At 54.6% G+C, this 27123-nt stretch overlaps 1 protein-coding gene and 1 non-coding gene across 2 annotated transcripts in view; one reads left to right on the top strand and one right to left on the bottom strand.

The window, feature by feature from the left end:
• Positions 1-1888: 1888 nt before the first annotated feature.
• Positions 1889-2014, top strand: LOC129659745 (U6atac minor spliceosomal RNA). Its single transcript, XR_008718220.1, has one exon. It is a non-coding gene; the product is annotated as a U6atac minor spliceosomal RNA (small nuclear RNA).
• Positions 2015-21182: 19168 nt separating this feature from the next.
• UBE3C (ubiquitin protein ligase E3C) overlaps positions 21183-27123 on the bottom strand; it is a 137550-nt gene continuing 131609 nt past the window's right edge. Inside the window, exon 23 of the mRNA XM_055591381.1 lies at positions 21183-21350. Within this exon, the coding sequence (XP_055447356.1) occupies positions 21198-21350 (153 nt within the window). The 3' untranslated portion in view covers positions 21183-21197. The remainder of the gene's footprint in view (positions 21351-27123) is intronic.

The raw sequence follows: 27123 nt of genomic DNA, 5'->3' as shown, positions 1-27123 counted from the left end.
CCCTGGCAGCACTTAGACGGGTTTGTCCCCAAGAGAGAAGGAAGGAAAGAAGATACCGAGAAAGAGAAGGTCACGGGAAGGCCTGGTGTTTACCTGGCTTTGCTGTGTTTGTTTCTGCAAAGACAGACATTCCTGCGTGTTTCTAACTAAAGAGGCCGTGGACAGAAAAGGAACAGAAGATGCTGGAGAGAAAGCGAAGCTTAAAGTCATTCTCAAGGAGTCTGGATGCTTGGAACCCGGCGTAAAAGTCAAGAAACTCACGTTCCTTTAAAACAGATGAGAAGGCGAGGGGTAGTGACAGAGGGGTCAGAGGTGGGACCCCCCCCCATCTGACACAGGACCCCCAAGGGGAGGAGGCAAGGAGGACACAGGTGGATTGCAGAGAGCCGTGAGGAGCTTTGGGATTCCAGAACGTATTCAGCATGCGAAAAGGGCGAGCACTAGAGAAGGTCCTTCATCTCGACAGACAACGACCAGGGAGGAGCTTGTATCTAAAAACGGTCATGCTGCCGGACCTCAGGACGGTGTGGTCTTGGCTGAGTGGGAAGGGGACGCAGTGCCAGCACCGGGGCCCAGAAGGAGAAAGGCTGCTTTTCCGCTGGGACCACCAGCACTTGAGGCATGAGCTTAGCTTTGTGCCCGGCTGTGACGTTGACACTGCCAGGAGCCTCGGTTCCCTGTCGGTGAGACAGGAACGACAGTGACTGCCGTGCCGAGTATGTGCGCCGGACTCTGAAGATTAGAGTCGCGGTAAAGGGTATGGTGAAACCTCCAGGTGTTGAGTGAGACGTGGGCAGTTTCACATACATATTTAGCGTATGTGTTTCTCTACTCAGAACACCGCCTTCAACGGCCGACAGGAACGTGTCAATCAAAAGTCTCCACGCAGGTCAGAATGCTCAAAAAGTCTACAACAAGGGCTGGAGCGGGTGTGGGGAAATTTACACTCCTACACTGACAGAGGGAGTGTAAATTGCTGCAGCCACAATGGAGAACAGTATGGAGGGTCCTTAAAAAATTAAAAATACGGACTTGTCTGGTGGTCCAGTGGTTAAAACTCCATGCTTCCACTGCAGGGAGTTCAATCCCTGGCAAGGGAACTAAGATCCCATATGCCCCCCAGCCCACACACACACACACACACAACAGAAGCACCATATGATCCAGCAATCCAGTTCCTAGGACTGTCCGACTCTTTGTGACCCCACAGACTGCAGCCCTCCAGGCTCCTCTGTCCATGGGATTCTCCAGGCAGAACACTGGAGTGGGTCGCCGTGCCCTCCTCCAGGGGATCTTCCCGACCCGGGATCAAACCCGCATCTCTTGCTTCTCTGCACTGGCAGGCGGGCTCTTTACCACTAGCGCCACTGGCCACTAGTTCCCTGTTGTTCCCAAAGAGACACATTCAGTGTCTTGTAATGAACTACAATGGAAAATAACTGTTAAAAGGAATATAGTTCATACCTGTATGTATGTGTGTAACCAAATCACTTGCTGTGCGCCTGAAACACTGTAAGGTAACTGCGCTTCAGTTTTTTAAAAAAGATAAAGAAAAAACAGTGGCTTTTCCTTGATGCCCAACTGGCTGGCCAGTATCATGGCAGGGACAAATGACGATTAGTGTAATTTAAGTGATGAAAAAGCTAGAGGGTAGTCTGCTCTCTGCAACTAGAGGAAGCTTGCACAGCAATGGAGACTCAGTTCAGCCAAAAATACATTAATTTTCAAAAGGATATCATAGGCCCAAATGTCGATCTAAAACTATAAAACTTCTAGCAGAAAACACAGGTGAAAATATTTGTACAGGCACAAAAACCATTTACTATAAAAGAAAAAATGAAAAACTGGATTCATTAAAAGCAAAAACTTTTGTTCATCAAAAAACATAGCCTTGTATGAAAGGAGAGAAGGCTAGCACTCTCCTTGACAAGGATGGAAGGGGCTCTCGGGCCTGACAGCATGCATATGGCTGAGGCATTGCCACTTACCTGGTGGCGTCGAACCACTATTTTTAGAAGACACACAGACGGCTAACAAACACATGAAAAGATGCCCAACATCACTCATTATTAGAGAAATGCAATCAAAACTACAATGAGATATCACCTCACACTGGTCAGGATGGCCATCATCAAAAAGTCTATAAACAATAAATGCTGGAGAGGGTGTGGAGAAAAGGGAACACTCTTGCACTGTGGATGGGAATGTAAATTGATACAGCCACTATGGAAGATGGTATGGAGATTCCTTAAAAAACTAGGAATAAAACCACCATATGACCCTGCAATCCCACTCCTAGGCATATACCCTGCTGCTAAGTCATTTCAATCGTGTCCGACTCTGTGTGACCCCATAGACAGCAGCCCACCAGGCTCCCCCGTCCATGGGATTCTCCAGGCAAGAACACTGGAGTGGGTTGCCATTTCCCCCTCCAATGAGTGAAAGTGAAAAGTGAAAGGGAAGTCGCTCAGTCATGTCTGACTCTTTGCGACCGCATGGACTGCAGCCTACCAGGCTCCTCTGTCCATGGGATTTTCCAGGCAAGAGTACTGAGGAAACCAAAATTGAAAGAGACACATGTATCCCACTGTTCATTGCGTCACTATTTACAACAGCTAGGACATGGAAGCATCTAGATGTCCATCAACAGATGAATGGATAAAGAAGTGGTGGTACATGTGCACAATGGAATATTCAGTTCAGTTCAGTCGCTCAGTCGTGTCCGACTCTTTGCGACCCCATGAATCGCAGCACACCAGGCCTCCCTGTCCATCACCAACTCCTGGAGTTCACTCAAACTCACATCCATTGAGTCGGTGATGCCATCCAGCCATCTCATCCTCTGTCGTCCCCTTCTCCTCCTGCCCCCAGTCCCTCCCAGCACCAGTCTTTTCCAATAAGTCAATTCTTTGCATGAGGTGGCCAAAGTACTGGAGTTTCAGCTTTAGCATCATTCCTTCCAAAGAACACCCAGGACTGATCTCCTTTAGAATGGACTGGTTGGATCTCCTTGCAGTCCAAGGGACTCTCAAGAGTATTCTCCAACACCACAGTTCAAAAGCATCAATTCTTCGGCGCTCAGCTTTCCTTATAGTCCAACTCTCACATCCATACATGACCACTGGAAAAACCATAGCCTTGACTAGACAGACCTTTGTTGGCAAAGTAATGTCTCTGCTTTTGAATATGCTGTCTAGGTTGGTCATAACTTTCCTTCCAAGGAGTAAGCATCTTTTAATTTCATGGCTGCAGTCACCATCTGCAGTGATTTTGGAGCCCAGAAAAATAAAGTCTGACACTGTTTCCATTGTTTCCCCATCTATTTCCCACGAAGTGATGGGACCAAATGCCATAATCTTCGTTTTCTGAATGTTGAGCTTTAAGCCAACTTTTTCACTCTCCTCTTTCACTTTCATCAAGAGGCTTTTTAGTTCCTCTTACTCAGCCATAAAAAGGAACACATTTGAGTCAGCTTTAATGAGATGGATGAACCTAGAACCTATTATTCAGAATGAAGTCAGAAAGAAAAAGATAAATATGATATTCTAATGCACATATACAGAATCTAGAAAATGGTACTGAAGACTTTATTTGCAGGGCAGCAATGGAGAAACAGAAATAGAGAAGAGACTTATGGACCTGGGGAGAGGGGACGAGAGGGTGAGCTGCATGGAGAGAGTAACGTGGAAACTCACACTACCGTATGTAACATAGATAGCCAACTGGAATTTGCCGTATGGCTCAGGAAACTCAAACAGGGGCTCTATATCAACCTAGAGGGGTGGGATGGGGTGGGAGATGGGAGGGAGGTTCAAAAGGGAGGGGATATATGAATACCTATGGCTGATTCATGTTGAGGTTTAACAGAAAACAGCAAAATTCTGTAAAGCAATTATCCTTCAATAAAAAATAAATTAATTTTTTTTTTAAAAAAAGCACAATTAGGAAAGTGAAAAGACAAGCCAGAGTCAGAGGAGTCCAATGCTGGGACAAAAATCCCTTGTTCGCTGTTTATGACCTCACACCCACTGGGATGGCTGAGCAGCTGCTGGGGAAAGTGGTATTCTAGTTCCTCAAAAAATTAAAAATAGAAGCATTTTCCTGGCAGTCCTGCAGTTAAGACTCCCTGCTTCCATTGCAGGAGACACACGTTCAATCCCTGGTTGGGGAACCAAGATGCCACATACACGCACGGTGGGGCCCATAAAATAAAATAAAATAATTTAAATTAAAAATAGGACTAGCATGTGACCCAGCAGTTCTAACTCCTGAGCAGACAAATGAAAGAATGGAAGCAGGGTCTCAAGGAGGCATTTGCACACCATGTTCATCAGCATTATTCACACTAGCTCAGAGGTAGAGCAGCCCAGTGTCCCTTCATGGATGATGGATAAACAGAATGTGGTCCACCCACGCAACGGCATGCGACTCAGCCTTAAACAGGAAGGACAGCCTGCCCCCTGCCCCAACAGGGATGGACCTTGAGCAGATGAGCCAGTCCCCAAAGAATAAACGCCGTTAAGACTCCATCTACTGAGGTCCCTGTGTGTGCGTGCTCAGTTGCTTCAGTCGTGTCAGACTCTGTGTGACCCCATGGACTGTAGCCCGCCAGGCTCCTCTGTCCACGGGATTCTCCAGGCAAGAACACTGAAGCGGGGTGCCATGCCCTCCTCCAAGGGGTCTTCCCAACCCAGGGATCGAACCCACATCTCTTGAGTCTCCTGCACTGCGGGTGGATTTTTTTTTTACCACTGAACCACCACTAGGGAAGCCCATGAGGTCCCTAAGGTCATTAAATTCATAGAAAGTAGATGAGGGGGGCCAAGAGCTGGTTGGGGGGTAGTCAGCGTTTACTGGGGACAGAGTGTCAGTTTTACAAGGTGAGTGATGGAGATGATGGTGGTTGAGTGTGTCCCTCCAGCCTTAGAGACGGTCCACACGGTGAAGTTCATGCTGAGTGTGTGTTATCACAGTGAAGAGATGGGAGGGAAGCCCGAGGTGGAGCTCTCAGGCGGGTCATATGCGAGCACAGGCTTTGTCCGAGGCTCAGCCCCACCCCCCATCCCTCTCACTAGACTTCAACACTCGCTCCGGAACAGTCACCACCAGCCACTCGCCAATCCCTGCCAGCCCCTGGGCAGCATGGACTGGACTTGGGCAGCAGGCGGTGAGCCTGAAACAAAGCCATTAGAGCTTTCCCCAGGGGACTGGGCTCCTGCAGGGTACCCAGACCGTGATCCTGGAGGCACTCAGACTGCAAACCAATACTATCAGGCTATCTGGGAGGAGTCCACGTGATGAGGTTCCTCTGGAGGAGGATCGGGCGCCTGGGAGAGTTGAACTCTGGGTGACAGGACCGGGGCGGGGGTCCCACGGCCCAGTGTATGCAGCCTGTCGGGTCCCTTTTCCTCTCAGTCACGTGGCCTCTTCTTTATTTAACCAACACATACAGAACATTTATTATTTCCCATGTGAGCCAAGAAATGCAGAGCGGATGACCCGCAGGCCAGCCAGGTGCCAGGGTGTGCCCAGAGTTCATTCCCCCACTGCTTCTGGAAAGCGGCCTCTGACTTTGGTTCATGGAGAATCTCAGGGTTCGGACTGAGTGCCTGGCTAAGCTTGAGGACTACCTCCATCACCAAGGAAGTGCTCCGAGTTCTGGCCGCTGGGTGGGTTGCCATCACCACTTTGGAAGACTCGCCTGGAGGAAATCTGAAGCAACAAACCAGATGCGCTTGGGCAGCTGGCTTCACACCAGTGCTCACAGCAGGCAAAGCCCCTGCTCGCCCTTCCCCTTTCCTCTCCACAGCTGCTCTGCCCAGAACCAGGACCCTCGGATCTCCAGAGGAGGAAACTGAGGCTCAGAGACGAGGCAGAGGGGTGCCCGAGGCAGCCTCGGGGGGCCTGGGAACAGGAAAGAACTCCTGGAGGCGAGGCCTCCTCCAGCGGACAGCCACTTGCTCCGCAAAGGAGTGAGAGCAGCTTGGTGCCCTCCCTTAGAGCTCAGACCCACTGCCTGGACACAGAGCGCCCAGCTGAGAAGAGGAGGAAGTGGGAACCTGCCGGTCCCGCAGATCCGCCGCCCGTCAGGGCGCTTCCTACACTCTGAGAAGGACAAGAGGAGAGAAGGAGCGTGGGTTCTGTAACTGAAGCCACATGGGTCCTCGCTTACTCTTTGAAAGCTTCTCCAACGGATGGCCTCTCCTCTCCAGCAGCATCCCTGCAGGATGACCGTGTCCCGTTCCCAGTAAGCTGGCATATTCCCCTCACCACCCCCCCGCTACTTTTTTACTTTAGCTCTTGACATATTTGACTTTTTTAAAAAATCATTTACTTTTAATTGAAGGATAATTGCTTTGCAGGATTGTGTTGGTTTCTGCCAAACATCCACATGAATCAGCCGTAGGTAGACCCATGTCCCCCCTCCTGAGCCTCCCTCACACACCCTCCTGTTCTGAAACCCAGAGGAACCTGGAAAGGGCTGCCTGGGGTTGAAATGGAACCTATGGTCACAGGACAGGGCTTCCCCGGCACGTAGCCACCAGCAAATGGACCACCCCCCGAGATGGAGCCAGGGCTCCCAGGTCTGCCACAGTTCAGGCAGACAAGCCAGGGCAGCCCCCTGACCCCCCAGCCCTAACGGACTGTCCCTTCAACACAGACCCTGCCCCTCTACTCTGAGTTCTTAATTTCTCAGAACTCCAGGAAAATTGAAAAACCAGTCGAATGAACAGGTATCTTCACCTCCATTCGCCAACTGCTGCCGCATCCTCACAGCTCAGTCTCTTTTTTCCTTTTCCAGTTTTTGCTGAGCCATCTGAACGCAGGTTACAGGCCTCCTGACGTTTTGCCTTGAGCTGTCTTAGCACATATGATCTCATAAGGAAAGCTTCCTATGTGGCCTCATGTAACCGTCATCACTCGTAAGAAAAGAGACATTCATGCAAGACCATGATCTAATGTGTAACTGAAGGGGGCCAGAGTCACCCTGGGCTTCCCAGGGGGCGCTAGTGGTAAAGAACCCACCTGTCAATGCTGTGGGTGAAGAGTAAGAAGAATCAGAGTCAGAGGTTCAATCCCTGGGTCGGGAAGATCCCCGGGAGGAGGGCGTGGCAGCCTACACCAGTATTCTTTCCAGGAGATTCCCCAGGACAGAGGAGCCTGGAGGGCTACAGTCCATGGGGTTGCACGAGTCCAAGAGTCAGACACGACTGAGCACGCATGTATCTAGAGTCAGTTCAGCTTTTGTGGGAGCCCCGCAGGGATGGAAGTTGCTTTTCTCCTGTTAATCTGTCTTATGTCAGTTTAACTGTTAGACTGGCCAAAGAATCTAGAAGAGCAAGGAAAGATTTTTCTCCCCAACAGAATCCCCAGCTGTGTCCACAGCATCTTCACTTTGTTCTGACGTCGAGGAGGAGGAAGATACTCCCAGCCTGTCCTAGGGAGGCCTGGTGTGGAGTGGAGCGGACGTGGGGGAGGAGGGGCGTCCCAGGGCCGGTGCCCACGCGGGGGTCACCTAGGGTCTGCTCCCCAGCTTGGACAGAAGGCCTGCTCCCTCTTGTTCCCGAGTCCCCTGGCTTCGAGGGGACCGCTCTCTGCAGCTGCGCCCAGCACCTGTGTCTTCTGTACCCTGTGCCCTAGAAATCAGGCCCTTTGGAAGTAGACCCTGCCAGGCCTCTCCTCGCTGGGGACGTCCATCAGAATCGCTGTGGCCCAAACCCTCCCAGTGCTGGCTACCCCTCCAGCCAGCACCCACAGCCCCGTGCCCAACCCCCAGTGCCTTCCAGGTCTGAAGCACGGAGTAGTTCTCCGCAAACGTTTATGGACTAGATGGGTGAATGCGTGCTGACATCTTCCTGCACCCAGAGGCTGGAGATGGTGGTCTAGGAGAACCTTGGCCCAGAGGGCTCGTTCCAGCCGGAAGGATGCTGACGGCCAGCCCAGGGCCCAAAGAGCAACCTAGGGGGCCGGGGGCGATTCTGTAGCCGGAAGGCAGCCTCCCGACCGGAGTGGGGGAGCTCCCTGGGTGCGGGCCCCAGGCTCACAGTCCTGCCAGCCGTGGGGGCGTCAGGCTCAGGGGGCTGAGCCCCTCTGAGGAATGCAGGAGCTGGGGGGCGGGCTGCTTTCCCGTGACCCTGCCCCCTAGCAGTCCCCTGTGCTGTGCATGCGGAAGAGGGCCACACAGACGTGCCCCAGCACCCAGTCCCTGGCTGGCTCCTGTTCTGTGTCCGGTTCACTCTCTGATGGACTCAGGGGACACTGGCTCAGCAGCCGGCTAGGCCAGCGGTCACCCTCCGGGAAGGAGAGGCCTCCCTGTGCTCCGGGGCGGGGAGGAGAGGATGCAGGCAGACCACCAGCCACTCAGAGGTGTTTAGAGATGAAGCTTCTCGGGCTGGCATTGCAGGAGCCCCCAGGGCTCTGAGAGCTAGGCCCCAAAGGCCCAGCAAAGGGACCCCACCAGGGGCACGTCTGCACGCCTGACAACATCTTACACACCCGCTGAGCATCAGTGGCGTTAGCCATCGACGCAGGCCTGTGTTTTCCAGAAAGAAGGAAGGCCTGGGAGCCCGCCAGCCACCCTCACGTAGACACTGTGCGGCTCTCAGACCCACGGCCATCACCAGGACGACCCCAGGAAACCTCACACTGCTCAACAGATGACAGGGACAACTTGGGACAGCCACAGGCAAGGGCTGAAAGTAAGGCGGGCTCTTGTCTGTCTTAACTGCACCTTTTTATCCAGAGTGAAAGCAGTTATGAAGCTGGAAAACCAGGACGGCTGCATGGTCTGCCCCCGCGGTGGTTTCCCGGGCGAGCAGGCGGCTCACTGCCCAGCTCCAGGCCCCTTTCTCCGGGCATCAGGTGACGGAAGCCTCGCTTACCTGACCTGACAGGCGAGCAAGCCCATGTCCGCACCCAGCTCTCCGGTTGCCTGGCGCCCGCTGGCTGTGGCCCACATTCCTTTCCTTTCTGTCTGCACCCACGTGGCTCTCAGTGCCCTTACAGCAGCTGGACGCCCCTCTTCTTTCTAGCCCCTCATCACTTGGCAAAAAGTCATGGTATTAGCAGGATTTGTGGGTCAGAACGATAGAGGCAGAGGAACCAGATCCAACTGGATGGGATTTAAATCCTCTCAGAGCTGCAGCTGAATCTGGAGGGGGCTGTTGGCCAGCGTCCCTGTGGGGCACGGCCACGATCCAGCCACCCCGGGAGAGCCGAGGTCCTCCGCCAGCTGGTGGGCCCCCTGTCCTGACGGGGGGGTGGTTCCTGGTCCTTAGGGAACTCAAGGCTCTGGGGTGATGAGGGGCAGGGGGTGGTTCCTGGTCGTTAGGGAACTCAGGGCTCTGGGGTGATGGGGGGGCAGGGGGCGGTTCCTGGTCCTTAGGGAACTCAGCGCTCTGGGGTGATGGGGGGGCAGGGGGGCATGTTTCCTGGTCTTTAGGGAACTCAGTGCTCCGGGGTGATGGGGAGGCAGGGGGCGGTTCCTGGTCCTTAGGGAACTCAGGGCTTTGGCGTGGAAGCCTCAGTCCTGCTGGGTCAGCAGATGATTCCAGGAAGGATCTGGTAGAAACTGCCCTGCCTGCCTATACTTTCCCCACTTTGATCTCTAGAATTAAGCCTCAGCGCTAGGTTCTTGGCCATTTAGAACTGTACGCTGAATACAACAAAGTAAAATAAATGTAACTTCTTATGTCTGTTAAGATCAGAGAAGGTTTTGGAGTGAGGGGAAATTTGTTTTAATTATACTACTCATTTGAAGAGACCCTGATGCTGGGAAAGATTGAGGGCAGGAGGAGAAGGGGATGACAGAGGATTAGAAGGTTGGATGGCATCACCGACTCAATGGACATGGGTTTGGGTAAACTCCAGGAGTTGGTGATGGACAGGGAGGCCTGGCGTGCTGCGGTCCATGGGATCGCAAAGACTCGGACACAACTGAGCGACTGGACTGAACTGAACTGAGAATGAAGACAGCACCCCAGTTCAGCTCTGGCCAATGGGGCGAGGTGAAGGGTAAGGGGGCAGACTTCCAGCGCTTTCTTTAAGATGCCCCAGGCCTCCTGGAGCAGGGCCTGGACTCCCGCCTGCCCTGTCCCCCGGCCTGCCCCGGCCTGGACTCCCCGCTGCATCCCCCTCGGGCCGCATCCTGGGCCGGCACCAGTCTCTCCTTTCTGCGCGCTCGTCCTGATGAACACAGCAGGAAGTACTCTGGAATCCCAAGAAAGTTAGGATCGGGGCCTCCCTGGCGGGGCAGCGGTTAAGAGTCCACGCCTTCAATGCCGGAACGAGGGCTCAATTCGGTCAAGGAGCCGATAGCCTACATGCTGTGCGGCCGAAAGGAAAGTTAGGACCAAGCTTAGAAATGGCAGAGGGACATCAACCCTGCTGGTCAGCCGGCACCAGTGACAAGTGGGGACTTAACACAAATGTATGCACAGTCTTCCTCTATCGGCACAGACCGCTAAGACCCGGGGATTCCTGAGCCACAATTCGAGATTCATAAGAAGCCCCTTTCAACCACACCTGGGCTCCTGTGAATGGGGTGACGTTTGTGAACCCCCTGAGGAGCATCGCCAGGGAAACCAACCCCATGATTAGGAGTTGGACTGTCAGCCCCACCCTGGTGACCTCTGGGCAGGGGACGGGCTGGAGCGTGAGCTCATCTCTGATATCAACAGAGCAAAGGGGAACAGCAGGTGACTAAACAGCTCATCCCACTAGGGGACTGTAAGCAGGAAAATATGGCAGACCCTATGAGTTAATGATCACTCGAGAAAGCAGGTTTGCTTAACCACAAAACCAAGCAGGCTAGCTTAGCAACAAAACCAGGCAACGTGAACACGAGACCTGCCCCCAGACAGTGAAACAGTGAGGCAAGAGACCCGCCGCTGCCCAGGGAGCTCAGGAAGTTAATGATCCCTAGGACATGTCCTCTGCGCATGGGAAGAGCAATGATTTGTGGGCCTAGCTTGACCATGCAGGGCCCAGAAAACTCCCCTGCTCAACCTGGAGGAGGAACTGATGATGGGAGCATGCCATCCACTCAGGAAAGACAGAGAAGGTCTCTCCCTGCCCAGTTCTTTGATTATAAAGCTGGAGCCCAGTAGTTCTCGGGGCACCACACCCCCTCACCAACCTGCTTGTGAGCCTCACTAGCGTCCTTTTCTAATAAATCACTTTCTCTCTTGCTGAATTCTTTTCTACATCAAGACATAAAGGACTGTGGTACGGGAGCTCTTCTGAGCACCCTGAAATGACACCAGTTTCATCTCCAGCAGGCGCTCATTTAATCCAGCACACCCGTAGCGCAAAGCTATACATACATGAAAGCCACCACCTGAAGGGATTCCGAGAGCTTCCCGTTTGGTGGCCACGTGGGGCTCTGGGAGGGTGGGACACCCCGGGAGGAAAGGAGGTTCAGTGCCCCCAAAACCTGGCCTGGGGGTCTCTCCCCACTGGCTGGCCCTGACCTGCATCCTTCATGGGAGGCAGGCCATCCAGTGAATGAACTGCTGCCCAGCGTCCTGCGAGCTGCTCTGGAAGGGGCTGGGCTAGAGGAGGGGGTCCTGGGCTCTGCTGTGGAGCAGGCTGGGCAGAGGCACAGGTGATGGCCTGGGCTTGGGGCTGGCTTCTGGGAGGGGCCGAGGTAGATCCTCATGTCAGAGCTGAGCTAAACTACAGGACCCCAGCTGGGCTCCCCGGGTAGCTTGGTGAGTGCAGCTGCCCCCTCACATTTGGAGAGAGCGACTTCACTTTCACTTTTCAGTTTCATGCACTGGAGAAGGAAATGGCAACCCACTCCAGTGTTCTTGCCTGGAGAATCCCAGGGACGGGGGAGCCTGGTGGGCTGCTGTCTATGGGGTCGCACAGAGTCGGACACGACTGACACGACTTAGCAGCAGCAGCAGCAGCGAGTGCGTGGAGGAGGGCACGGCAGCCACTCCAGTGTCCGTGCCTGGAGAACTCCGTGGGCAGAGGAGCCTGGTGGAGGAGGGCACGGCAGCCACTCCAGGATTCTTGCCTGGAGAATGCCACGGACAGAGGAGCCTGGTGGGCTAGTCCATGTGGTCGCAGAGAGTCGGACACGACTGACTGACCAACAGTGTTGCACAGTGCAGTAATGAGAAGGCCCGATGTGATACGAATGGAGATGATCGTTTTCTCCATTTTCACTCCCAACACTAGTCACTGGGCTTGGGGTCCCCGCCCACATCCCGTAAGACCTCACCTTCACTCAGGACGCCTGCAGAGACGCTTCTCCATATCAGGTCCCATCCTGAGGCCCTGGGTGGACATGAAAACCAGGGACACTGTTCAGTCCAGTGCCACGTCTTGTGAAGCCAGCATCCAGCCAGACCCATGCAGACGGAGTGCTCTGGGCAGGTCGCTTCCAGCCTCTCAGAGCCCAGCATCCAGCCAGACCCGTGCAGACGGAGTGCTCTGGGCAGGTCGCTTCCAGCCTCTCAGAGCCCAGCATCCAGCCAGACCCGTGCAGACAGAGTGCTCTGGGCAGGTCCTTCCAGCCTCTCAGAGCCCAGCATCCAGCCAGACCCGTGCAGACGGAGTGCTCTGGGCAGGTCGCTTCCAGCCTCTCAGAGCCTCAAGTGCCACATCTGTTACTCGTGATGCACACAGGTGGGTCGGCAAGCCCTTCTGAAAAACTCCTGGGGCCAAACATGCTTTGGACTTCTGAATTCTCCCTGACTTGGAGGGGTAAATCAGTGCGAGGACTGCATAGTCCCTCGTATCTGTGGACAGAAGCATGTGACTCACCATCCAGACATCAACCACTGCAGCCCCCCGACCCCATCCGCAGACAGTGCATGCCGAATTCAGGATGTAGAGAAACAGCTCGCAGGCCCTCCGCAGCCGAGACACACGTGTAGGGTTAATTTGAATGACCCAGACTCTTGCATCTCCCCACACACAGCAGAGCACTAAAGCCACCAACCTGAGTGGCTGGTTTATGTGACCAGCAGTAATGTTTTGATGTTCAACTTTGTTTTCCACCAGAACTCCTGGCTCCTCCCTGGCCTCTTTGGAGCAGTTCCCCAGAGCCATCGGAGAGGACGATTTCCCGGCTATAGTCCTCAGTAAGGTCCCTCAACAAAACCAAACTCAAAACGTGTGTGTGTGTGTTTTCAGTTGCCACATTCTGGAATTCCCGGCCATAAAATGGATGAATATTCACACTGACAATTATAAACGGCCTCAGGTCAGTGTACATCAGGTTTCACACCCAATTACCTGTCGGGGGAAAATGTGCTTTGTAGAGATTTTTGTGTTTCCAAATTGTGAATACAGGGTCTTGGAGAGAGATACACACGCGGACTGAACTCAAAGGGTGCTTAGGTGGTGGAGCCCGCCCTGCCCGCCCTGGAAGGAACACGGGCATTACTGTGCCGTCATCTGTGATCAAGGGACTGCCTTCAATCAACAGTTTCTTGCTGATGGACATATCAGTTCTTTCTAAGCTTCCCCCCTTATAATCTGTTCTGTATCCATCTTTCTAAATTTGTGAGATCCCAGCTGTCAGAAAGGGGCTTCTCTGGTGGCTCAGCAGTAAAGTATCCACCTACCAATGCAGGAGACGCAGGTACAGTCCCTGGGTCAGAAAGATCCCCTGGAGAAGGAAATGACAAGCCACCCCAGTATTCTTGCCTGGGGAATCCCATGGACAGAGGAACCTTTCAGGCTGCAGTCCACGGGGTCTCGAAAGAACAGGACACAACTTAGCGACGTAAACCACAACAACAAGCTGTCAGGAAATACAGTACAGAATTTCTACATGAGTAAAAAAGAGACTAAGGGTATGCTGTGTGCACTAGCTTACCCATCGGTTACTTACGCCTTTCATTGTCCTGGAGATATTTTACGACTCTGTAATCGTAGAAAACGTAATACAAGTGTCCTGTGTCCATGGAGGTGAAAGTGTAAAGTAAAAGCGTTGGTCGCTCCGTCGTGACCGACTCTTTGCAAAACTTATAACTACTTTTGGTGTTGGTGTTATGATTATTTTACTCTTAAAAATAAAGAATATTTTCTTGGCCTCAGGCACCAGGCCTTTTCCCCGCCTTCTGTTGGTGGTTCGCAAACTCTAACACCAGTTGGAATTTTCTGGAGAGTTGTGAGCACCCAGCTTTGCGGGCCTCTCCCTCGGAGTTTGCTCAAGCAGGTCTGGGTGGGGCCTGAGAACACAGGCTTCTGGCACGTTTCCAGGAACCCCACTTTGAGAACCACTGCTTAAAGCACTCTGCGGGATGAGTAACTGTGAGGCGGGGTGGCCTCCACAGAGGTGAGTCAGCAGGCCCGCCAGGCCCAGGGTCGGTTAGGATCGCGGCGGAGACTGGAGGGGACGGAGGTGTACCAGGACAGTCAGCAGAGAGACCGCCGGACGCTCAGGACACCGGAGAGTCTGCAGAGGAGGAGCCAGGCCTGTCCGTCACCTTCTTATCTGACTGAGAGAGCAACTGCCGGGAAATGAGGCCACCAGGATCTCCCTTCTGAGCAGAAGGGAGAAGAAAACCCACCCAGCTCCTTTCCCAGGGCAGATGCGTGGCCTTGAAGGAGATGGGAAGACTGCTCGCCCCCCTGTGCAGGGAAACATCATCCCCAACTTTATCTCCTGTCTGCTCTCCTGAAAACTATTTATCTTCCCCCAAAGTCATCTGTTTTCCCACGAGTGCCTTCCCTACGGCCTCACGCATTAACGTGGCATTTAAACCCCAGTTTGAACCACCCCTTTGAGTTACTCATCACTGAGCTCTCCTGTGTCTAAGTGTGTTACGTGTGGAAATAAACTCTGGGTTTCCCCTCCTGTTAGTCTGGCTCTTTGTCAGTTTGATTTGCAGTGTCTCATGGACAGAACATAAGCGGGTAGAGAAAGAAGTTTTTCCTCCCATACAAGATCAACTTGAACTCATGGACTTCATTTTCATATTCACGAATGCCAGTGTAAACCATACCCAGAAAAGAGCTGACATGCCAACAAGGGCATCACAGCGCCTGCCCTTAGGGAGCTGACGTCTAGTACCTCGGTGAAACGCGGTTCACGGTGGAAGGTCTGTCCAAAGAGTGCATTGGCAACACCTTCAGAGGGAGCTGTTCCCACCAGACCACCCACTGGGGAAACCGCCTTTCGGCTTCTAGATGTTAACCCCTGTAGAGACTTGAGCACGGTCACAGTGGGCCCAGCATTTCTGGGCTCTGTGGAGGATGGGAGATGCGGATGTGAAGCTGCCGGGGGCACCAAGGACCCTTCCCTTTGTCTCAGGGGAGCTGCAGCGCAGTCAGTCTGAGCCTGTGGACGAAGGACCTCAGGGTGAAATTCTCGCCCACTTTATGAAGGCCAAGCAGCTCTGTAGCGATTCCGCAGCTTGAGCAGCCTGCCCTCCAGCCGGGGGGTACCTGACTCGCAGCAGCAGCAGCCTTTGCGTGTTCAGCGTTTCCACATTTGGGTTTTGCAGAAGGCCAGAGGGCAGGCAGCCTCGGGGTGGGGACTGAGGGCCCTGGTCGCTGCCCTGTGCTGTTGGGCGCAAGGCAGGGGCGACCCCGCGCGGCTGACCTGCTCTGACACCTTCAGCCTGGCGCCAGGGGCTCCCGGAAGGAACTGGCAGTGCCCTGCTCTGCCCGAGGACGGCCTGCCCTCTCACACCCCGGCCTGCAGAGGCGGCGCCCGTCAGCGCCCACCGGCCAGGAGGGCTGCAGACATCCACCCCGTGGCCATGCCCTCCTGCCCTCAGTCTTCACTCGCCCCTCCGAATTCCATGTTACCAATATTAAATCTTTTCCAGAAGTCTCACAACTGAAATGATTTCTATTTTTACACATCATTGCAAAGAATAACTGTTAGCATTCTGTGAAAGTCTAAAGCTCTTTTTTGAAAAGTCTCTTCTTGTACAGAATGGCTCGAAGACACTCAAATGCATTCTGGAACACACCAGAACAAGTTGAGGGGGTCCAAGGAAATCCTCGAACCAGCGAACGCTGCCACAGCCTCGTCCAGGGCCGGGGGCATCTCAGGAAAGTAGGCCTGGGAACAAGGTGGGTTCTAGCCACGGGATGAAGGGCAGGAGCTTGGGGGAGTGCCCGCCGGCGAGGCGGCCAGAGCAGGACGCTGGCGCCGGGCGGTGGAAGCCAGGCTCCGCACCGGAGCCCTGCGGGCAACGACCCAGTGACTCGCGGAAGAAATGCAAGTGGCTGGAAATGACACCTCGCGGGAATGGTGTCGGATTCGCGATTTCAGAAAAGGAAGATGTAGCCGCAGGACCGGGGACCAGGCTTGGTCACTCAAGAGCTTTTGTGTAGCCAAGTTTTATTAAGGTATAAAAAGGGACGGGGAAGCTTCTGACACAGACATCAGAGGGGGGACGGAGTGAGCCCCCGAGCGGGTTTTAGCGCGCTGTTTTATGTGTGTTAGAAAGCTCTTAGTCAGATAAGAGAGGCAGCTCAAGGCTGGCAGGGTTTCCCCAGGCCCCCCTCCCACAAAATGCATTTTTGAGATAGGAGTCATCCCCCAGCCATAAAACAACTGATATGAACACTGGTTTGTTGAGCTATTATCAGTCAAAAGTTAGTCTTTGGTGGAACCGTTTTTGAAGAAAGGCAAATTTCAAAGCAAACACATCGTTTCATTAACATAGCTTAAGGAAAACACTTCCTTAAGAAAAACACGTTGGTTAGCTCAAGGTGTGAGAAAAGTTAAGTTCAGGTGGAACCAGGTGTCATCAAAGCAACACAGAACTTGGAGAGACACTTGCAGCCGATTTCCTCTGTTTGGAGACCCCTGGCCCTCCTGCCTGTGACCCTCTCATAAACATAAGCATGAACCTCCTCTAGAGCTCAGAGGCGGGCCACCACCCCCAGGAGCAAGACACGGCCGCTGAGCAGAGGGGCAGCGGTGGTGAATTCTGCGGGCACTTGGGTTCCAAGCGCTCTGGGGACCGCTGCAACCTTGCTGGGGGGACAGTATCTGGGGGTTGAACACACATCACCTTCTCAAGTTCGGTTCAGTTTTAGATTTTCCATCGAGACCGGTTCACATACATAACTTCACCCTCTTCACAGTCGGAACATTCTCTGGCGCCGACTCCAGGACGTCTGCGTCGCTCTCAGCCCAGAGCGCTCTGCTTCTGTCTCTGTCTCTGCCAATTCGGGTTGATCCATGTAAAAGGGGTCTCTTCCTTCCTTTTCTTTTAAACTAACAGATGTTTCCAGAAAAACATCTATTTCTGCTTTATTGACTATGCCTTTGACTGTGTGGATCACAATAAACTGTGGAAAATTCTGAAAGAGATGGGAATACCAGACCACCTGACCTGCCTCTTGAGAAACCTGTATGCAGGTCAGGAAGCAACAGTTAGAATGGACATGGAACAACAGACTGGTTCCAAATAGGAAAAGGAGTTCGTCAAGGCTGTATATTGTCACCCTGCTTATTTAACTTCTGTGCAGAGTACATCATGAGAAACACTGGGCTGGAAGAAACACAAGCCAGAATCAAGATTGCCAGGAGAAATATCAATAACCTCAGATATGCAGATGACACCACCCTTATGGCAGAAAGTGAAGAGGAACTCAAAAGCCTCTTGATGAAAGTGAAAGAGGAGGGTGAAAAAGTTGGCTTTAAAGCTCAACATTCAGAAAACTAAGATCATGGCATCCAATCCCATCACTTCATGGGTAATAGATGGGGAAACAGTGGAAACAGTGTCAGACTTTATTTTTCTGGGCTTCAGAATCACTGCAGATGGTGACTGCAGCCATGAAATTAAAAGACACTTACTCCTTGGAAGGAAAGTTATGACCAACCTAGACAGCATATTCAAAAGCAGAGACATTACTTTGCCAACAAAGGTCTGTCTAGTCAAGGCTATGGTTTTTCCAGTGGTCATGTATGGATGTGAGAGTTGGACTATAAAGAAAGCTGAGCACCGAAGAATTGATGCTTTTGAACTGTGGTGTTGGAGAAGACTCTTGAGAGTCCCTTGGACTGCAAGGAGATCCAACCAGTCCATCCTAAAGGAGATCAGCCCTGGGTGTTCTTTGGAAGGACTGATGCTGAAACTGAAACTCCAGTGCTCTGGCCACCTCATGCGAAGAGTTGATTCATTGGAAAAGACCCTGATGCTGGGAGGGATTGCGGGCAGGAGAAGGGAACGACAGAGGATGAGATGGCTGGATGGCATCACCGACTCGATGGACATGGGTTTGGGTGAACTCCGGAAGTTGGTGATGGACAGGGAGGCCTGGAGTGCTGCAGTTCATAGGGTCGCAAAGAGTCGGACACGACGGAGGGACTGATCTGATCTGAATCTGGCTTTTACTCAACACAGCAGCACCTAAGTGTTAGAATCAGTAGCCCTGCAGTGTGCGCTCACTGCCTAGCCAGGGTCAGAGAAGATGTCCACGACCTTTGCCCCCGGCTCTGCTAAGCGGGCACGTTGTGCAGGTCAGGCACACGCCGGTGCTGTCGGAGCGGCAGAGACGGGATCAGCCCCGACGTCACTGCTCGAGCACGAAACCCCCATCTTCACGTGATCTAGCCATGTCCTGGCCTGGAGCAGAAGGTCGTCCATTTTTCATAGTGAACGTGCATTTCTGTATTATAGGAAATAGATTAAAATCCAGAAATACAGATCGAAGTTGGGACTTCCCCAGGGGTCCAGGGGTTAGGGCTCCATGCTTCCACAGAGGCGGCCGGGAACTGAGACCCCACAAGCTGTGCGTGCAGTGTGGCCCGAAAAAAAAAAGAAATCAAAGTCAACAGAAGACAAAACCCAGCAACCAGGCGAGTCAGGAAACCACTCAGGACGCTCACCCGAGCACACCAGGCGCCCACGTGGTCAGCGGAGCGGGCCGGGTACCAGGCTTCTGAGAACCCAACCTTGTCACCCCCGTCGCTGGGTGAGCACACCCCAAGCAAACAGAAGCGTGTGGTCTGCCGGTAGGTTGTTACGCTTGAGTTTATTTGGTTTCCAGAACAGCAGTTATCTCTCCAGGCTGCAGGGGAGGCTAATACCGGGTGGGGGAGGGGCGCAGGGGGCAGGGAAGTTGGGGGGTTGGATGTAAGGGGGTGCGGGGGCAGGGAAGTTGGGGGTTGGGGGTAAGAGGGCACCAGGGGCAGGGAAGTTGTGGGGTTGGGGTTAGGGAGACGTGGGAGGCAGGGAAGTTGGGGGGTTGGGGTTAGGGGCGCAAGGGGCAGGAAGGTTGGGGGGTTGGGGTAAGGGGGCGCAGGGGGCAGGGAAGTTGGGGGGTTGGGGTAAGGGGGCGCGAGGGGCAGGGAAGTTGGGGGTTGGGGTAAGGGGGCGCAGGGGGCAGGGAAGTTGGGGGGTTGGGGTTAGGGGGTGGGGGGGCAGGGAAGTTGGGGAGTTGGGGTAAGGGGGCGTGGGGTCAGGGAAGTTGGGGGGTTGGGGTAAGGGGGCGTGGGGGGCAGGGAAGTTGGGGGTTGGGGTAAGGGGGCACGGGGCGGGGCAGGGAAGGTGGGGTTTGGGGTAAGGAGGAGCGGGCTCCCCGCCCTTCATCCTCTCCTCCATCCCCGCCCCTCTAACTCCCCTCCATCCCCGCACCCCACCAGGGGGCCAGCCAGCCCGGCCTCCTCAGATGCAGGCCCATCAGCGCCCACTAAGCTGCTTTCTCTGACTTCCCCTTTCCTGGCCAAAAGGGGATCTCCCCAAAGGTCTCCCCACTTTTCCTCAGAGGCAAAGATCGTGCATTTCCACTGAGGCTGTGTGTTAGGGCTGAACTGCATCCCCAAGGGTCACACGCTGGAGTCCTGACCCCAGTCCCTTCAGGGGACCATATCTGGAAATAGGTCTTCATGGGGTGATCGGGGGTCCTGAGCCCTTAGGGTGCTCGGGTCTGTGGTTTGTCAGTGGCCACGTCAAGTCTGACTCTTTGCAACCCCTTTGCACCTCTGTAGCCCGCCAAGCTCCCCGTCTGTGGGATTCCCCAGGCAAGAGCACTGCAGTGGGCTGCCATACCCTTCTCCAGGGGATCTTCCTGACCCGGGGATTGAACCTATGTCTCCCGCACTGCAGGCGGGGTCCTAACTGCTGAGCCCCCAGGGAAGCTCCCCTCAGGTCTTGGGTGACCCTACCCGGCATGGCGGTGTCCCTTCACAGACAGGAAACTTGAACACAGGCCCAGGGAGGGTGAGGAGGCCGCAGGGAGGAGACGGCCGCACACACACCGAGGAGAGGGCGCAGAGCGGCACTTCAAGCCTCAGCTGGAAGCAGCCCTGCTGAGCAGGGGTCTGGGCTTCGCGGGACAATCCCCCTTGTGGTGTTCGCGGCCAGGCGCGGGGGAGGCGCTCACAGCAGCCCTGTTCCGTCAGCAAAGGGGACAGAGGCTTCCGGCCCGTGCGCTCACCTGGCCTGGGCTCTGCTCGGCCCCTCCAGCTCTGGGGTTTCCAGTGAATCTCTCACCAGCTTGACTTCTCACTGCTTGCCCTGAGGTTCTGCTCACCCCTCAGGACATCTCCCAGAGCTGTCTTTGTTTCAGACACACATCTCTCCGTTACAGCCTCCCTTTCTAGGATGTGGGCGTGTCCCGCCTCAGCGGATTCCGGCCCTCCTCAGGCGCATCCGTCCTTGTTGGTCCACCGTCTAAGGGACCACCTGTGTCTCCACGGCGGTGACAGTGTCCTGCCCCCCGGGCAGGAGACGGGGGTCCACCCGGGGCATCCGGGAAGGGGGTCCACCCAGGGGCATCCGGGAAGGGGGTCCACCCGGGGCATCCGGGAAGGGGGTCCACCCGGGGCATCCGGGAAGGGGGTCCACCCAGGGGCATCCGGGAAGGGGGTCCACCCCGGGGTGTCTGGGAAGGGGGTCCACCCCAGTGTCCCGGGAAGGGCCAGACGGCAGTGTAGCACTCTGGGCCCACAGGCGGTCTCCGTTGTCTGCCGACCTTGCTTCTTCACAATCCTTTGCGTTGTTGTTATTGGTCAGTTGCTCTGTCGTGTCCAACTCTTTGCAACCCCATGGACTGCAGCGCGCCAGGCTTCCCTGTTCTCAGGACCTACTGGAGTTTGCAACCCTTTATAAAAGGAAAATAGAAAAGCCACCGCTGGCTCCAGGGCCGTGTGAAATTTGTCTGACTGCATTTGGTTCCAGGGTTGTAGCCACTGTCCCCGCAGGAGGCAGGGCCATGGGGTCTCAGTTTCCGAAGGACCTGCAGGGATGATGCTGAGCAAACAGTCAGAGGAGCACCCAGTCGAGGCAGTGTGAGCGACAGGGAGCAGCTGAGGAGTTGGGGTCCCTGGCCGACATCCATCCCAGCGCCGGGAGGCAGGCAGGAGGCAGCCAAGCTCTAGTTCTCCACAGGTGGAGGTCGGGTGTGCACAGGGAGGGCTGTGTAAAGAATGAATGAGCGACATTCTAGCTGTTCTGCTGAGGACTGTACCAGGCAGAGCCTGTGTGGTTTCCCTTTTCCCACTCAGTTTGTCCGAGTCCTGTTCTAAGCAGCTTCTGATTGACCCCCAGCAGCCCCAGCCTTTGACAGGGCCAGGGGTCCATCCACACGATGGCCAAAGCGGGGTAAAGCAGAGAACGCAGAGGACAGCAGGGCCCATACACACAGCAGGGGCGGTTGGCATGGCACCTGTATTTATAACAGCCCATCACTGAGTGATTTCCTATTTCTCTAAGAAATAAATAAATACCGATGCTCTCGGTGATTACAAAACCAAGCTGTCCTGGAGTTTGTTTAAGAGAAGGACTAACTGTTCACTGGGAAACCTGTACACAGAGGCTCCCGGCACCTTGACTCATCAGAAATAAATGCAGTGAACTGGAGCAGCCCAGCCCTTCAGCAGGTCACTGGCACACGAGCCCTGGGCACCGCCCAGCAGTAAAAAGAAACAAACCATGATCCCACAGCACCCGGCTGACTCTGGGGAGGTGGGCTGAGGGCCCACGGCTCCCGAGCCCTTGGGGTTTCCTGAGGGATGGGATCATGTCTGTCTTGTCCTCAATTCTGGACAACGTACCGGGCAAGGGAACTTTTGGATGCCAACCAGGGGTGGGGGCTGGTTCCCGGGAGAAGCCACTCAGTGGTTACAGGGTTGGAACTTTCCACCCCGTCCCAGCCACCAGAGCTCAGAGTGGGTGAGGGCGAATCCATCAGAGGCTGAGGAGCCAGTCAGTCATCCTGGGAGGCAAGGCTCCATAAAACCCAGAAGTCCCAGGCAGGGGCAGGCCGGCTGGCGAGCCAGGGGGCTGGGAGTGTGCGTCTCGGGGGCAGGAAAGCCTGTGCCCACGCCCCATCGGGGGGTCTTCACCTGACTGTATCCTTTATAGTAAGCTGGGAATCCAGGAAGTTAAGCAAGTCTTCCTCAGCTCTGTGAGCCGACCTAGCAGACAAATTGAATCCAAGGAGGGCATCTTGGAGACCTTCCGATCTATACCCAGTTGGACAACCATCATGGAGGTTCCTTAAAAAAATAAATAGAGCTAAAAATGATCCAGCAATCCCACTCCTGGGCATATATTTAGAGAAAACCATGAATCAAAAAGGTACACATACCTCAGTGCTCATTGCAGCAGTGTTTGTGATAGCTAGGACGTAGAAGCCACCGAGATGTCCATCAACTGAGGGCTGGATAAGGAAGATGTGGTACGTATATACAATGGAATATTACTCAGCCATTAAAAGAATGAAATGATGCCATTTGCAGCAACATGGATAGACCTAGAGAGTGTCATACTGACTGAAGTAAGTCAGATAGAGAAGGAGAAATATCGTATGACATCCCTTAGATGTGGAATCAGAAAAAAAAAAGCGATACATATGAACTTGGGCTTCCCAGATGGTGCTGGGGTAAAGAACTCACCTGCCAGTGCAGGAGACAGAAGAGACTTGGGTTTGATCCCTGGGTCGGAAAGATCCCCTGGAGAGGGGCATGGCACCCCACTCCAGCATTCTTGTCTAGGAAATCCAATGGACAGAGGAGCCTGGTGGGCTACAGTCCATGGGGTCGAAAAGGGCCAGACACGATTGAAGCATGTGTGCACACACTCACAAATGAACTTACTTATAAAACAAAAACAGACTCACAGACTGAGAGAACTAAGTTACGGTTGCTGGGGGGAAGGATGGGGAGATGGGATGGACAGGTACACACTGCTGTATTTAAACTGGATAACCAACAAGGACCTACTATGGGCTTCCCTGGTGGCTCAGAGGATAAAGCGTCTGCCTACAATGCAGGAGACCCGGGTTCGATCCCTGGGTTGGGAAGATCCCCTGGAGAAGGAAATGGCAACCCACTCCAGTACTCTTGCCTGGAGAATCCCATGGACAGAGGAGCCTGGCGGGCTACAGTCCATGGGGTCTCACAGAGTTGGACACGACTGAGTGACTTCACTTCACTTCACTTCACCCCAAGGACCTACTGTATCACACAGGAAACTCTGCTCAATGTTATGTGGCAGCTTATTTACCTTCTATGCAGAGTACATCATGAGAAACGCTGGGCTGGATGAAGCACAAGCTGGAATCAAGACTGCCGGGAGAAATATCAATAACCTCAGATATGCAGATGACACCACCCTTATGGCAGAAAGTGAGGAGGAACTAAAAAGCCTCTTGATGAAAGTGAAAGTGGAGAGTGAAAAAGTTGGCTTAAAGCTCAACATTCAGAAAACTAAGATTATGGCATCCGGTCCTATCACTTCATGGCAAATAGATGGGGAAACAGTGGAAACAGTGGCTGACTTTTTTTTTCTGGGCTCCAAAATCACTGCAGATGGTGATCACAGCCATGAAATTAAAAGACGCTTACTCCTTGGAAGGAAAGTTATGACCAACCTAGACAGCATATTAAAAAGCAGAGACATCACTTTGCCAACAAAGGTCCTTCTAGTCAAGGCTATTGTTTTTCCTGTGGTCATGTATGGATGTGAGAGTTGGAGTGTGAAGAAAGCTTAGCACCGAAGAATTGATGCTTCTGAATTGTGGTGTTGGAGAAGACTCTTGAGAGTCCCTTGGACTGCAAGGAGATCCAACCAGTCCATCCTAAAGGAGATCAGTCCTGGGTGTTCATGGGAAGGACTGATGTTGAAGCTGAAACTCCAGTACTTTGTCCACCTCATGCGAAGAGCTGACTCATTTGAAAAGACCCTGATGCTGGGAAAGATTGAAGGCGGGAGGAGACGGGGACGACAGAGGATGAGATGGTTGAATGGCATCACTGACTCGATGGACATGAAGACCATGTCCAATTCTGGGAGATGGTGAAGGACAGGGAAGTCTGGTGTGCTGCAGTCCACGGGGTCGCAAAGAGTCGTACATGGCTTAGCAGCTAAACAACAACATCAACAAATGGGGAAGCCACACACACACACACGCACACACACGTACACAGACTGGAACGGGTCCGGGAACCTAAGGGAAGGAAGAGGTGCTCCCTGCAGTCCTCTGGCTTCTGGATGGCTGGCCATCCTTGTGGTCTCCGCCTCTCTCGGGGCTTTCTCGCTGTAGCTCTAAATCCCCCTCCTTACAAGGCCACCCTGTTCCAGCACGACCTCACCTTGATCACGTCTGCAAGGATTCACAGCCCGGGGCCATCGGCACGTCTTTCTGGAGACACAGTTCGATTTCCCCGAACGCGGAGGCTGCACCCCCCAGGTCGGGGCTCCCCCTGGTGGGCTGCCACCCCCGGCATCATGCACACAGCAGGCCCGGACGTCGATGGGCAGCACGGCCACTAGAAAAGCGAGACAAAACTCACGTGCGCAACTGACTGACACGCTAAAACCCATGGTAAGTGCTCCCGAATTTCCTCCTGTCGATAAACAAGCAAATTATAAGTGCTGCTGCTGGAGGGGCCTCGGTCAGGTTTTGAGTCAAACGTGGTCCCCACCCTCAGAAAATGGAAGACCCACACCTGTTGTGTTCAACTTCAAAGATAAATATTGTTAAAACACCTATTGTTCGACCCAGTACATTTGAAGACCTTTGTTTTTTGCGGAGCGCGGGGGTGTCCTCTGTTGCGGGGGCCCTAGTCCCCTGACCAGGGATGGAGCCTGGGCCCCAGCACTGGAAGCGTGGAGTCCTAACCACTGGAGCACCAGGGAAGTCCTGGAAGTTTCCAGATCTAATGGCTCTGTGAAGTGCTTCACGGATGGGCCACATCCCATCTGGTGAACAGGAGGTTCTGCGGGAGGCCGCACAAAGTGGATCGTTTTCTTAGGCAGAAGGAAGGCAGAGCAAGGAAGGAGTCCTGAGGGAGAGAAAGGCAGGACCATCTTCCTCGGGGACAGAGCGGCCTCAGGACAGATGACCCCGCTGGGCAGCGGGATTACAGGCTGGTGGACGCAGGGACGTCCCTGGGGAGGCCGAGCCTCCGGTGAGGGCAGGTGCCCTGGGCCTGAGCGCGGGTGACAGCTTGGGGCCTGGTTTTCGCTGTGAGCAGACGCTCCCCTGTGACCGCCTTAGCAGGATGACAAGGTTTTGCTGTAGGTCCCAGGGGCCTGAGACATGACCAAGGGCAGACCCCACGTGGCCCTTGCTCAGCAGGAGGTGGCTCCCAGGTCCTGAGGGAGTCTCTCCCTCCCTGGGTGCCGTCCTGGGAGAAGGATCTCCGCCCGGGGAAAACGGCAGTCCTGCTGGAGCTTCCTTTTCAGTTTTGCTTTCTGCTCTCACAGAAACTGCCTCTGCAATCTCTGGGGAATTTCCAGTTCGTCAACAGCGGGGATGAAGCAATAGTGCCCTCAGGGACTTCCCTGGCGGTCCTGTGGTTAAGACTCCGCACTCCCCGTACTGGGGGCGCAGGTGGAACCCTGGTCAGGGAGCTTAGCGGCCACACGCAGCCAGAACGAAACAACGCCCTCAGAGCGGGTGTCGATGGCTCCCCACCACGGGTGATTAGGCAGCTCGATCAGTGGGAGCTGCATGGTGTGCTGTTAGGAGGCTCGGGTGGAAGGGGCGAGAGAAAGGCAGCGCTGGGGGCGGGGGTGGGGCAGGGGTCACAAGCGTGGGCCCACCGACTCTGCACACCTGTGCTGCCTGTGAACGCAGAGAGGCGTCCACCTCGCATGCCCGCCTGGACTCTGGTCAGGGACGAGCCCGTCAAGGACGCTGGGAGCGCTCTTCTGGGATCTAGGGAGTTAAAGCGAGTGAACACCCTTGCAGGCCCCAGGGCCGTCAACTGCTTTAAACGGGGATTTAATGATCTCGCCTGGGGCAGGTGGGCCCGGCTGTCCTCTGAGGGCTCAGAGGGCCGGACATCATGCTGGGTCAGATCCCAGGGCCTCCCCATGTGATGTGGACTCTCCCAGCCCGGCAGCCGTGCCCCTAGCAGGGGGACAGGTCAGCTGGGACCCGGGCAGGGCTGGGGGAGGGTCAGCGCAACTCAGCACCCGATGCCCAAGTCCACTCTGCCAGCAGGCCCTGCTCATCGCCGGGCTCCCCCAAGGTCGAGGTCCGGCCGGGCCAGGGAGCAGCGCCCGGCGTCCTGTCCCGGTCTCGCCCCTCCCCTGAGCGGCTCCCTGGGCCTGCAGCCGTCCTCCCTGCCCCTCCTCCCACTCCGTGGCCAGCTCCTCACTTCCCAGAGTCCAAATTGCCAGCACTTCCGCAGGCTTCTACGAAGCCAGGACCCCCTGAAAATGAATTCCTCTGCTGCGCTCGAAAGTGCCCTCCCACCCTTTATCCCCTGCGCCCCTTAGGGTTCAGGGAGCATCAGGGAAAAGCAGGCCCTGAAACCAAGCCGGACCCGCTGGGGCCCTCCTGGGTGCAGAAGCCCCTCGGGTCCTGTTTGTCCTGTTTCTTGTTTGTAGAGAAAGGCTTTGGGCTCCGAGGCCCTCCCTGAGTTCCAGAGAGTGGATTCATGCGGTGACTAATCAGGGACGTGAGGGACGGAACGGGGACAAAGGAAAGACAGTCAAGCAAGGAAAGTAAGGACGGTTCAGCACAGGGTCCTAGCTCCTCCTCAGGGAACCTGCGTGACAGACTGAGGCACGCCTCTGACCGTGACCACCGCTGACCACAAGCACGGGACCCCAGAAGGTTGATACCCAAGGTTCCTGGAGCAGCAACCTGTCCCCTCACCCCAGCCAGGCAGAAAGAAGTGCGTGAGCTCCAACCCTCACCCCAGATGACGCCTTCAAAACCCCTCCCCTGAGG

The sequence above is a fragment of the Bubalus kerabau genome, chromosome 8, assembly GCF_029407905.1.
Source record: "Bubalus kerabau isolate K-KA32 ecotype Philippines breed swamp buffalo chromosome 8, PCC_UOA_SB_1v2, whole genome shotgun sequence".
Lineage (NCBI taxonomy): Eukaryota > Metazoa > Chordata > Mammalia > Artiodactyla > Bovidae > Bubalus > Bubalus kerabau.
Note: the sequence above shows the minus strand (reverse complement) of the source record. Positions and strands in the feature narration are given on the sequence as shown.